The sequence below is a fragment of the Diadema antillarum genome, unplaced genomic scaffold (assembly GCF_040938485.1).
Source record: "Diadema antillarum isolate AM-2024a unplaced genomic scaffold, OU_Dant_1.0 scf00000054, whole genome shotgun sequence".
Taxonomy (NCBI): Eukaryota; Metazoa; Echinodermata; class Echinoidea; order Diadematoida; family Diadematidae; genus Diadema; species Diadema antillarum.
Window position 1 is genome coordinate 1474688 of NW_027270943.1, and position 13947 is coordinate 1488634.

Sequence of the window (13947 nt, forward strand, 5' to 3'; positions counted from 1 at the left end):
ACAAGGTCAAAGGTCATAGGAGGGGTCAATGAACTTCCAGGATTTACAAAAACGTTAATTTCTTCTACGCGAATGGGCGAGACACATTTTGGCACTTGCCTTGTTGCATTTGCATCATGTCATCATTAGATATGAACCTATTATAGCTGCCTGTCATCGTCGTAACAATGGGCACGTGTGTTTGACTAGGACTATGAATAGGTCAGATGTGTAGAAAGAGATCAGGAGGTGTCCTCGACAGGATCATTGAAGAATGTCGTAGTTCAGGTTGATTCTGGCAGATTGGGAGCCACGGACAGTGACACACTGGCTTATAGGCAAACGGGTATTTAAACGAAACCACGTCAGTGCGCATCCAGAGATCTTGCAATCAATAGTGCCTCAGGGAGGGCAAGTGTAGGTCCAGTACCGCAAGGAGATAGACATGATGAGAGTTATTACTTTACAAGATGTCAGTGCCGTGGTTCCTTCTGTTCACCAACTGGATACATTAAGAGGCAATAGGGAATGGTCACCCATTTGAAGACGTACTTGGTCACCAGCTGCACTCCCTACCAGGTTTAATAGGAAGCTGAGATTGCTTCCTGGACGGTAATTCTTGAAGCCACATTACGTTTTCCCCTTCCTTAAAAGTGATAAAATGAAGGCTTCCTTCGACTTGTCTGCAAAGACACCATACTTAGGAGATAAGTTGGTGATATTTGTCAATACAGGAAGGAAATCCTGCCGACATCGCCTCTGAATCAGCGTAAAGGAGGCATTGATTTAATAATGTTTGCCAAAGAATTTGTCATTGACCTTTTCACTTTTCCCAATATATGTGATCTGACCAGTATTGTATCCTCACATGAAGTGGTCCTAGTTCCACTAACGTTGTGCATCAGAATTGTAGGCTGGTGAACGATAGGCCTACAGTGTTGAACTGCTATTTCAAGTTAATGATGTAGACAGTCTACTTAACACTTTCCGTAAAGAAAACGAAAGACGTTAACTGATGTAGCATGAGTGGTCCGTAAACGTCCGATTGTGCTGATTGTTTATGGGAGCAAATGTTAGTCTTTGTCACTCATTCTCTCTCTTTCTTTCTCTCTTTCTCTCTTTTTTTTTTCTCTCTCTCTTTCTCAGATGGTCTATTCACATGGACCCCTCAGAACATCAACCTCACGACAATCGAGATCGTCATCTCAGATGACGTCAGCAGTACCTCATTGTTCTTCAAAGTCAAGATCTGCCGCTGTGACAACGATGGAACTTGTGACTTCGACAACTACGCTGAGGGGCAGAACTTTTTGGTGGACAACTTTGCGGTAAATACCATTTTTTCTTCAAGCAGATATGTCTGTCAAAATCATAGTATTGTGGATAGTACATAATGAGGGGGTGTTTTACGTTCTAATTTGCAAGCACAAATTTGCCGTTTGAGCCTTTTCCGTGTCCGAACTATACATCACAAACATGATAGTAAAGGATAAGACGTTTTATAAGAGCCGTTAATGACCTCCTTAGAATCATTCTTGGACATTCGCTCTTTAATACACACCGTTATTGACAACAACCGTAAGTAAATTGCTTTCTTTAAGAATGGATTTCGGTAATGCTAAAACAAATTAGGAGCAATTTAACAACCTTAAGATAAACTACACATTTCTCCAAATGCCCGTTACACTTCTCAAGGGATATTGGGACCGGGCATTTTCCTGTATCGCTCCTGGCCTATGGAACTCCCTCCCATCTTTTCTCCGTGAAATTGACAAACTAGATCACATCAAAGCCTCACTCAAGACTGACATTTTTCACCAGGCATTCAATTGCTAACTCACTTGGTATGGAGGAGTCTGCGCCTTTGAATGTTTCTACAACAGATACATGGCGCTATACAAATGCTGTGGAACAAATCAGACCAAATCACATCTCATTAGTTGATAGTTCTTGTGGGTCGATGGAGGCGCTATTTCCTGATAAATGTTTGTTAGATTTTAGGATCCCTCTCTTGATCCTGTGGCATTTTCAAAGCTAAATATGCCTTATATGACTTTCTTCTTCTTTGCTTTTAAATATGCCAATAGGTAAGTCTTTTGAAACTCGTGGATCACAAGCGGAAAAAAAAGAATGTGTGATGTCAACACGGTCAAGCATATTGTAAAAAATCACTCTGTCGAAATTTACGTACATCCGCCATATACAGTGCTTCTTTTGGTGAATTGAGCGCAGTCCATGAATAAAGCCCTTTTCCGACACACCAATTTCAGTAGTTTCTGATATGTCATCCCCGCTCTGCAGGTCGTAAAGTGTATATGCCAGCCGGGCTGGACGGGCAGCCACTGCGAGGAAGACTTCGACTCCTGTGCTGGGCAGCCGTGCTTCCCTGCCGTCAACTGCACCGATTTGCCACCGAATAGCACAATGCCACAGTGCGGAGCCTGTCCAAGAGGCATGACAGGAGATGGGTTCACTTGCACCTGTAAGAAAAGTTGGCAAAAAAGTTATCATCCGTGTTTTGTTTTGTTTTATTTTGTTTTGCGGAAAGTAATCTTGTATGACATTTAGGATAAAGCTGTTGAGAGGTGATGTATTTGCAGGAATCGCCATTGAATGATCTTATCTAAATTTCAAGTTAAATGTTGATGGTTATTGCACATGACGTTTGCTTCGTTTCTTCATCACTGTTAAAGTGCTGCCCGTGGTGACTGACACCACAGAGCCCCCAAGTTCCCAGACACCCACGGCTTCTCCAATCACAACATTAGATGATATGACGTCAGATAGTGTCACTATCAGCGGATCGACGCATACAACATTGGCTGATGGCTCGACACCAGTAACAAATGTCGCAGCCAGCCAATCACCGGCAACCACTCACGATGACGACATAACACCCGCTGTAATGAACCATTCAACGTTGATGACATCGAACACTGATTCTGAAACAACCGTCGAAACTGTGGAAGTGTCTACACCCTCTGTGGAGTCCTCTTCCGTGGATAATGTGACGATGGATAATGTGACGACTGCTATTCCTTGTGAGAATGGAACCACACTCAGGAATCAACAGTGTGTCGGTCAGTTCAACAGCTTTTTACATTAAAGAATATTTCAATGTGTTACTTAAAGGTTAGAAATATGTTACGATGTATTCTTTTATCCTTATCGTGCTTATAGCATATAGCTAGTAACATGTCACTGGTTTATTGAAAAGCAGCATGTTAGGCCTGACCATAATGATAATGCATTCTATGCGTGCAGATAAAAATTGATAGTCAGCAGATGTGGAGAGTAAAATATTCTATTTCACAAACAGCACAAGTCTTTCAAAAATTGAATATTCAAAACTTTTGTTTATAACACGGCGAGTATTTTTTTTTCACTCTTGGGTCTTGGTAAGATTGTCCTCTGGACACCGTTAGTTGGATAAAGAGTAATTACTTTTGGGCTGTCCTTTAATTTTCTATCTTGGATAGGTAGATTTTATCTTCTCATCTATATTTCCATGTTACTTCTTGTCACACATTGTTTTTTGTCACATCATATTTTTTTTTTCGGAATACCCGTTTGGTGATTCAAAATTTATTTCACTTCTGTTTAACATAGAGTGGAAAGAGATATTCCATTTTGAAAATACATCCCTTATCCAAAAGTGAGACTACGCGTACCTGTATTTGTCATTGTGACAGCCGTTGAGTCACATCTCTTATTTGCACACATTTTGGAAATTCATTCTTTCCCTCTTGAAAACGTTTGAAAAGATGTTTCCCAAAAGTCTTAACCTGCGTTGTGCAAATTCTTACGCAGGAATCAATCGGTAAACAATTAAGAAACCCTGCCTATCGGTAGATCCATCCTTTCGTACAAAATGTGTGTCCTATATCATATACTGCCACCAAGGAGTTATTGCAAGAGTTAGTTTCGTTGTTTGTCTGTTTGTTTGCAAAATTACTACAAAAAAATGTGTGTGGATTTGGATGAATTTTCCAGAAATTCGATAATGGCACACAGAAAAACACAAATCACAAAATGAAATCTTCAGAGTGCTCTGGATCACTGCGTACAGGATTGTTCTTTCTTTCTTTCTTGTCGTTGGGGGTCGTCTTCGTCTTCTTCTTCTTTTCCGGATACTTGTTATTGGTAGGGTCCAACATGAACGCTAGATGGCTAATGGTCAAGGAATCTAAAAATGCAGATTATATGAGTGTCAGACTATCATATAGGGTGAAAAGTATCTGCTTGGTCATGTTGGTGGTAAGTCTTTGCGCTCTGAGTAGGACTACACTGTACTTATCTAGTTTCTTGTGTTTTGGCGAGAAAATTTTGAAAGAATAATGTCGACTCGACTTAAAAGGAAGATTATGCTCATCTGTTTCTCTTTCTCCGACAGCCTTTAAGTCGTTGGCGCTTAAGCTGAGAATCACGCACATCAACTCAAAAGCAGTTCAAGCCTCGACTGATCTCACAACACAAGGAAGTCCTGCTTTCCTGAAGTTGCAGTCCAACCTCGCACGGGCTGTGAGTTCATAAAAAAGACAGCTCCTTTACCTTTTATAAATTCACCAAATGATCAAACAATTTGAAGGATTTTCTTTGACTAACTAATCATATCAGAAATATATTGCCAAACATCAAGAAATATGTTTGAAATTAGTGTGCCCCATATTATGTTCCTGCTTGGGTTGGTAATTTTGTTTTAATTTCTTAGGTACTTGTGTGTAAAAGAGTGAGCTCGATAATCACGATAATAGATAGATACATACATACATCTGTACATACATACATACATACATACATAGATGCAGAGAGAGATGGAGAAAGAGAGGGGAATACAGCGTCATAGACTTCTAAGTACTTCTCAGGCACGGTATAGATTCTTCAGGGTCTTCAGCTTCTAGGTCTACTAGAAATCAGTGCAGGGGTTGTACTCTGCTCAGTCCTCGTATTGCATTCTTTTCATACAGGATATACTAGTATACCTTATATGGAAGGTAGTAGGAGCATTTTGGAAGAGCTACTTATGGATTTTTTTTTCTTTCCTATGAACCTGGAAAGCTCAGCTGTTGCTGTGATATCTTCGGTTATTTTGCGAGTTGTTGTTGTGCTTTTTTTGCTTGTTTTTGTTTGTTTTTGTGTGTGCTTGTGTTCAGACTGTCCACAAAAGAAAAAAAGTATTGTTGGTCGTCATTTTGTTTGACTGTCGTTAGATCCAAAGTACATGTATATAGAATATTTGCATATTTCAGTTAGGGGAACTTAAGTACCTTTCTTTTTTTTCAGATTGTCCATACGACCGGAATAAGTTCTGATAATGTAGAGGTCACGCTTAGCAGCGTGGAGAACGGCAGCATCTTAGCGATTCTCGTGGTGGAGGTCTTCGGTGACAACCGTGACAACCTGACGCAGACTATTCGAGACACAGATTTCTCAACTCTGAGTGATGGTACCACAACTTACACCATAACGGAGGTTCAGATCGATGGTAAAGCAAAGCCACGCCCAACAACGTGTTATTTTTTGTTTTGTTCTGTGTTTATAGTTATATCTGACATGAAATTTGTTGAAGTTTTGTTTGCAGCACCTACTTTCGGGATAAAAGTTAAACGTTTGGAGTGAAAATTTCTGAATGCCCAATAAAATAATCAAGAGTTATGACTACAAATTAACGTTTTCATGCTAAGTATCAACTTGACCTTTCCAGACATTGAAGATTTCTTTATTTCACAGAACATCATTGAATGTCAAAATGAGAACATTCAGGAAAGAATGATTAATTTCGTAAAGAAAAATTATGTTCAATAATCATATGAAACAATATTGCAAATGTCGCTTCAATATACGACTAGTATTCACTAGAAGTATCTATGAGGAAGACGCAGTATTCAAACATGCAAAATTTGCCATGTTATCCGTATAGGCTTTAAAGATCGTTTATCGGCAGGTTGCATGTCAATATCGATAGTCTGCAAGGGGTCATTATCTGTGTACGCAGAAGCTGTTGATTGATTCATTGATTCATAAGCGGCATGTAGGAAAAATAATTTCCAGTGACTTTTATTCCTTGAAAATTTCAAAGTGATTACTTCCAGTGACTTCGTGTAACCAAGGAGGTTTTACACATGGAGTTCCAACTGGCTGTAATACAGTACTCTCCGCATAATAGGGTAGGCTCGGGCAGAGCGTTTCTTACCCGATTAAGCGGAGTACCCGATTAACAGAAGAACACGTCTCATTCACAATTGACACACACAGTGTGTATGTACATGCATTGTACACTGCACCAAACACCTACATTGTATGCTTAACACTCGTGCTTGCACGGCACATTATACATACCTTGCACTTACTCAGTCACGAGCAATAATTTACACTCTTTTTATGGACAAAATTAATCACTCACCAAATGGTCCATCTTTGAAAATTAAGCAGAGAAGGCGATTAGCCGTGGAAAATTTGACATTCATGATTTCTTAAAGTGTTATATCTGCTATAAAATGTGGGTAGAAAGTAGATAACAAGGAAATTCTTTACCCATTTATGCGGAGAGGCAACCCGATTATCAGGTAATTTTAATGTGCATTGGAACTGATTTTGACATTACTACCCAATTAAACGGAGTACCCGTTTAAGCGATACCCGATTACGCGGAGAGTACTGTATTATTCAAACAGTTGTCAGATTTCTATTGATGTACAAAAGAATTCCACAGGTGCATCTGTGCCTTTGATGATCGATGTTCGAAGCCGCCGTCTTGCAGAGCAATCTGAAGATTCATTTTGAACGTTATCATAACGTTGGCCATATTGTGCTTATTTATCTATTAAATGAAATGAAACTTCACTTAATGATAAAGCATGTAAAACAAAAGTCAATTCCGTACAGAAATTTGCGCAAAAGTGTAAATCAGAGCTGCATCATATGAATATTTTTAAAACTGTACCATCCTTGAAAGCTGGTTTTATCACTTTTCCGCATAATTTCCGCAAATGAAACTAATATGGAATAATCTTCAAGTATAATTCTTTATTGATAGATATATTACATTAGTGCCCGGGTATGCCCAGTCGAGTAATTTTCATCTTTATTTCAGCATTTTTTGCTTAATTTCCATTCGCGCATGCTTGTGTGTACCACCTACCTTTTATAACAAGGGATAGCGAAAAGTAATTACCATCACAAAGACATATCTTCCTTTGAAAGTGGCTGGTGATTATAGCCATGTTCAGACGTATTTCTAGTCGGAGTAAGAATTTATAGCTCGGCAATTAAAATTAAAATTAATGCATATCTTACCACGACCCTTGTGTCCACACGACGGTCGTGGGAAGAAACTCCGACCAATTTATGTGCGAGGGTCGGTGTAACTTCCGGAAGTGGCAGCGCCGCGCACGCCGACCATGCGATTGTTTTTTACCAGTGGCATTTGTCTTCTCCATTCTTGTTAATGGAAATTTTAGCAAGAGCGGCAGCTTCTTCGTCGCGATCGATTAGGTTAGAATTGCACTACACGCGCACGTGTACTCGCAAAATGTCAACATTGCGATTTGACCCAGGAAGTTTACCTAGGTCGTAAGGTATGTAAGTTCATAGATACTCCGAGGGCTTGTCCGCACGGGCAATTTACTCCGACCGGATAGTCGTGGTAGCGAGATACTCCTGAGAAAACTCAGGAGTATCTCGTTCGGAGGAAGAGGTCGTGGTAAGTTCCTCCGATCGGAGGAAGTTACCACGACCTTGTTCAGACGGGCACTACTCCGACCTATCCTCCGAAGTTACTCCGACCAAGCTTCCTCCGACCATTCCTCCGAAGTTACTCCGACCAAAACTGCCTCCGTCTGAACACAGCTTAAGCAATGAGTAACGAGTTAATTGTCTTCGTATCTGCGCGGCAGATCCTGTTTGGCACATACTTCAAATATTTTTTGAGCGGCGGCTTCGAACATCTAGCAAAGGAAATAAGACGGTTGTGACTCCATTCTCTAGAACCTCCTTGGTGTAACATTAGGCGTGTTCACATCAGCCCGATGTTTCGAAATAGCGCACTATTTTCTGACGTGGGAAATTAAGAAATATCTCGAGCTTGGATTTTTATCGGGCTGATGTGAAAACGTCTACTGCTTCACAAAATTGGTACAATAGCAGGCAAAATCCAAAATCACTGCGCTTCCACACAAACAATGCGATGAAAGGTTGCTCATCAGGCTGGGAATGGAAATCTTGCTGTTATTATTTTCTTTATATGTCTTCTCTTTTGTCACATTTTCCTGGTATACAGTGTATACACTGCCAAATGAGGAGGGTCTGTGCCATAATATATCATTGATATGTTAGAATGATTATATTTTGTTTACATTGAAAAACAAGTACTGTTGAGAGTATATCAGCATCATATATATCAATGATCAATGTTCAACGGTACAAGAATGACTTTCACATAATTACATCAAATTGGTATATTGGCGTTGCTGTTTTCTTTTGCAATTCAATGCAAATGAGATTTTATTTCCATGTATCACATTTTTGTTGATACAAGTTCAAGGAAAAAAGTAGTGTATACAGCAATACTAGATATATAGGCCTACATTTACATGTGAAACTAATGTTCAAAGTAATTGTGTTATTGGAAAGGGAATTTCATGCATTTTTTGGAGCATTAAGATGAGGCATTTTTTGATGAAGTGAAAAGAAATAAACCTTGAACGTCTTCTTGACTCTAAAAACCATACCATAGATAGTTACAACAGATATTCAGATAATGTTCTGAATATCTGTTGTAACTATCTATGGTATGATTTCAGTTCCATCACACTAAAACAGGAGTTTAGTTACCTTTTGAGTGTTCCATGTCCTACAAGCTGAACTTTTTAGTGGAACACTCTTTTCCATCGTTACGATTACTTCTTTTTGTTACAATGGCATAATGTGCATTGTTCCATTTTTGCTGTAATACCATTTGTGCATATATTTTGTACTGTGTTCAATGATCTGTCTTTCCCAGCTGGATGAAAGTCCACACTTGTACCGCTTCGTATTATTTATTGTTTTCTTGATGGAAATAAATGAACAATTGAATTGAATTGAATTGAATTGAATTGAACTGAATTGAATTGAATTCACTTGAATTGAATTGAATTGAATTGAATTGAATTGAATTGAATTGAATTGAATTGTTATCTAAACTGTGCTCCCAGGTGAAACCGTCCTGGCAGAAAGTCCACTCTCTGTAGCCGCCATCATTGGGATAGTTTTCGGCGTTTTGTCCGTCGTGCTCTTGCTAGGGTTCTGTGGCTGTTGTTGCTGCGTGATGCATGCAAGAGCTATGCAGGCTAAAGCACGTCTGCCGTAAGTAGACTCGTTTTCAGTTCCTTTTGAAACATTGGGGACATTTTGCTCGCTCACCCTATAACACTCCCAAAGTGGGTATTTGATGCAGCTCTAAATTCTCACTGGTATAGAGATTTCCTAAGCTAAACGTTCATCAAATCATCTATGCGTACAGTGTAATAGAATTATCATGAGATATTTGAAACATATATCGGATTCAAGATTCTTTTCGACTGAGAGCTGCTTGAGCTTAAGTTTGTGTACTGTAAAATTACCATGATTCAGTGTGTCAAAACGAAAATGCTTTGTGTTTTATTTCTGTTGTTGCTTGTCTCTACGAGAAATTTCAGATTGACCCTTTTTCTGTTTATTTAGCAAGACAGTGACCAATGGACTTTGAGAATAATGTCAAAACTTTGCATTTACTTAACACCATGCCTTAATTTTATCCATTTGTCATTAATTTATCTTCGAGAAAGCCTTTAGTTAATGCTTTCTGGCAGGCATCTTGGCAGTCCCATATGCAAACTCAGGTCTCGTGTCTCTTCTTTCTAAGGAATCCCATGCATTGGATGTGGGAGCTAAAGATGAGGCATCATCGTCTTCCTTCTAAGAAATAAACCTTGAACAACTACTTGACTCTATTAACTATCCCATTGGTAGTGATAACAGATATTCAATTTGTATTCATGGGCAAGTAGAGTTTAGGAAGAACATACTCCAGATATTATAAATCCTTATGTACATTCAATTTCATTTCCATCACACTAAATGAGCACTTTACTTATTAAAACCTTCTTTAGAGGGAAATTGAAATAATGTTGCTCTCAGCAATCATGGCAGATGAAGGAAATGGAAACATAGGATAGGAATGAAATTGATAATGAGAGAAATGAAGAATTGTTCATATAGGTTTTCCCGGCCAATTTCGCACCTTTTTCAATCCAATTCCTTCGTGTCCTTATTGCCGCTATTAATTTAGCAAAATTTAGCATAGATTACATGTTCGGTATTTCAATTTTATGATCTCTTCATTTAACTTCATTTTGGAGCATTCAAATTACCTCTATACTAATCTCATTCTAATTAACTCTTTTTCGACTTGAATTCATAAGACCAGCACCATTTCACTATTCGTTCATTCAATTTAGAATGATGTATGATTGTCACGTGATCACGTATATGGTGCACTCGTTCATTCAAATTCAATTTTGGGCATCCAATGTAACATGTTCTGCAGTCAATTTAGCAGACACGTTTATGCTTTTGTTCTGTCTTTATTTTCTTTAATCATTGTTATTGTTTTGTGAGCATCATAGCATTTCATGTTTTTGTATTCATTTCGTTTTTTTAAGTGCTTTATTCCGAGTGTATCCATGGTGTCGGCCAGTTTTAGGAAGTCATGGTTATGATCCTCAAATGTTTCTATAATTCTTTTCTGTTTTCTTGAGATAATTATACACTGTACGTCTGCATCTAATTTGTGCTGTCATGACTGTAAGAAGATGAAGTTAATTTATAGTACTGGTACATGTAGGCCTACAATGACATGTATGAAAGAAAAGGGGCGTTACAGAACAGCCATCTCGAGTTATTCAGGGTCAAAAATATGATACTTTTACTGCTAAACAGTATGTGGATGAAACCAAAAGTGACATGAAATTACACGTTTAAATGCTCTGACGGTTCAAAACCACTAAATATGTACAATTTAGTGAAATACTTGTCGCAATAGTTTTACCAAAGAAAAAATAAAGCAACGACCGATTGTCATAAGTTTCGGGTAATAGTTATCGTTAGTACATTGTTAACTAGAACTGCCGAGAATTTGAACATCCAGTTATGATTCTTTCGGAAGTTATGCATTCATAAAGATGGTAAACCCGCCAAAAACAGCATGTCGCAAAGTAATAATTTTGCCGATGTGTTACTATTATGCAAATGAAAGCATGATCTTTTCTCATTATAACTTGTTCTTAAGCAAATTAAGCCATTTGCCTACACGTTAGAATAAAAAGAAATATAATTGAAAACTATTCAATTGAATTATTTTACAAGTCAAATTTGTCGCAAAGGCCTGTGAAACATACGTTACCATGATTTCAAGTTTTCCTTTAAAACATTCCCTGGGGTTAGAATTGTGAATTATCCGTCCTAAAAACTTAGAAAATGTCTCGTCCAATGCTGTAAACAACAGTTGTGCCACCTGGTTATCTGCTGCAGAGAAAAAGCTTCACGTACTAACACGTTTCAGACCGTATGGTTAAGAAATGAAACATACGTTACCACCACTATGGAAAATTACAAATGAAAATGTTACAAGGAAGTTACCAAACATAGGCATACGGTACCCCAATCTCTCCACTGAGTTTTCAATTATGAACCATTACTAATCGCTTGAAAAAGTCACATCGAAGGTCAGATGTAATTTACGTTACCGAAACATACGTTACCCCCGAAAAAATAATCTTAATTAGATTCACTAACATTGCAACCATTCATCGATAACAAGTGTTATCTAGAGCCATCTATACTCCATAGTTGCTTAGAAACAGTCATTGCGACAAAATGGCGCATCACGTTGACGACTCACAGGGAATGGACTGCACGAGATCTTTCTCAGTATCTGAGCGAACGGTATATATATTTTCAAAGTCATGTTTAGCGTAATTACATTCAAATATTGGTACTTTTTTACTATAAGCAAGTACTTTGGTGTTTGTTTTGTCGAGGAGAATAGCAAGTTTACATCTCACTCAGATATTTATACCACATTAGGGTACCTGAACATAGGGTCAATATTGTAACGTAGGTTTCACTTAAGGTAACGTAAGTTTCAATTTTACATCTGCATGTTCACTGTCGTACTTTTCACCAAAGCTTTATCCTAATAAAGACTAATATCCATAAACAAACAGATGAAAAACATATTTCAATTTTAGGCTTGCACTAACCATTCTTTTTGGCGATAATCATTGTCAATGAGGCCCTGAATACCCTGGTAACGTAGGTTTCAATCACTCTAAATCAAACCAATATGTATGTTAATGATTACATAAATTATGAAAACAATGGTTTTCATTTTAATTATCATATCATTCACTTCAAAGTTATAGTTATTGTAGTGTACCAAATTCATTATGTGACACTTCATTCCTTGTAATTAGAGGTAACGTAGGTTACGTAATTATGTAAGAATATCTTATTACGGATTTGCAGTATGGATGTTCTTATTTCTCTGTTAAGGGAATTTTATCATTACTCCTTAGGTTCCAAGAGGTCAAAATGGGAAAATCAAGAGCCAAGATTCAGGCCGATTACTGAGAAGGAAATAGGAAGAGATTGGAGAAGAAGCCTTCCTCACTCTCTAAAAAAAAAAAAAAATGAGTGAAAATATTCACTCTTAATGGAGTGATTACAAAGAAAAAAGGAATTTAGAGCAAAATTGGAATGAATTTTGAGTGAAAAAATTCATTTTCACTCATTTTTGGGTTAGCTCAGGGATCGCTCGAAGAGTTAGGAGTGGTCCCTGAGGTAAAGAGTGAAAATGAAAATTTTCACTCTAAATTCACTCTTTTTTGTATTCATCCCATCAAGAGTGAATATTTTCACTCGATTTTTTTTTTTAGAGAGTAAATCCGAGAAACAACGTGTAAAAAAGTATTACGTTCCTGTGGAAAATCTTAAGAGTTGGGAAAAACAAGAGCGCAGAAAAAAATGAAAGAGTCAAAAAGCACAGAGCCTTCGGCAAGAAAATAAAAGAAGGCTTAAACCGATCTCAGCAAAGGGTGAATGAAGGTGATAATGTCGACTTGATTGACAAGGATTGACATGGAAATTGAGTCACAAATTTAAAAATTTGCTAATGATGTATACTTATGTATGCTTTACAATGAAAGGTACTGGATAAAAGTGTTGGCTTGTAGATATCAAATTGAAAGGATGAAATGTATGTAAATTTCCTTGTTTATGCACCGAAAATCCATAAGAATTTCTACCCAATCTAACTCTTCCGAGATATTAATGAAAATATGAAGTTTAGCCAAGAAAATAGAAGAAAGCGTTATACTAACGCTCTTATACCAACTTTTATATCATTTCACTTTGATACAACTCGCAACTTTTGCATTCTTCTCTCCTACATTGGCTCTTACCCAGTACCTTTTTTAAAAGTTGCCTTTTGCAGAAAAATACCAGATTGTGAGTCTAAAGTTGTCTTTTACAATGATGTAATATACATTAAAGACATTTTATATGTCACCGAACTTTTCTATGTAATGGAAATAGAAGAATTGCAATTTGCTCTTCTAACATTTCCATGCCTTTTCCATTGCCTTTTTCCAAAAACGAAAAGAAAAGAGGGGGCATCCAAATTATGAAAGGTGCGCCTTTTTGTGTTTATCATTGTTGTGTTTATAGACTAGTGTGTCATAGGTCAGTTATACTCTCAATCTAAAACCGTGAGAAAGCTGTCTATTTACGTGACCACTCTTGAATTGTTCTTAATTCTGTATTTTTTGTGACTATTACCCAAACCATGCATTATTGTTGCTTAAAACTTACAGATTTCTTGGCACATTATGGAATAATGTGCCAAGAAATCTGTACGTTTTAAGCAACAATAATGCATGGTTTGCTCAT

The 13947-nt window shown here is 37.7% G+C and overlaps 1 protein-coding gene across 1 annotated transcript in view; it reads left to right on the plus strand.

Annotated features, from left to right (window-relative positions):
• The window catches only part of LOC139715730 (uncharacterized), a 96075-nt gene that overhangs the window by 18702 nt on the left and 63426 nt on the right, over window positions 1-13947 (plus strand). The window contains exons 12-16 of the mRNA XM_071627279.1: window positions 1126-1307; window positions 2281-2461; window positions 2673-3059; window positions 4373-4500; window positions 5263-5464. Of these exons, the coding sequence (XP_071483380.1) occupies window positions 1126-1307; window positions 2281-2461; window positions 2673-3059; window positions 4373-4500; window positions 5263-5464 (1080 nt within the window). The remainder of the gene's footprint in view (window positions 1-1125; window positions 1308-2280; window positions 2462-2672; window positions 3060-4372; window positions 4501-5262; window positions 5465-13947) is intronic.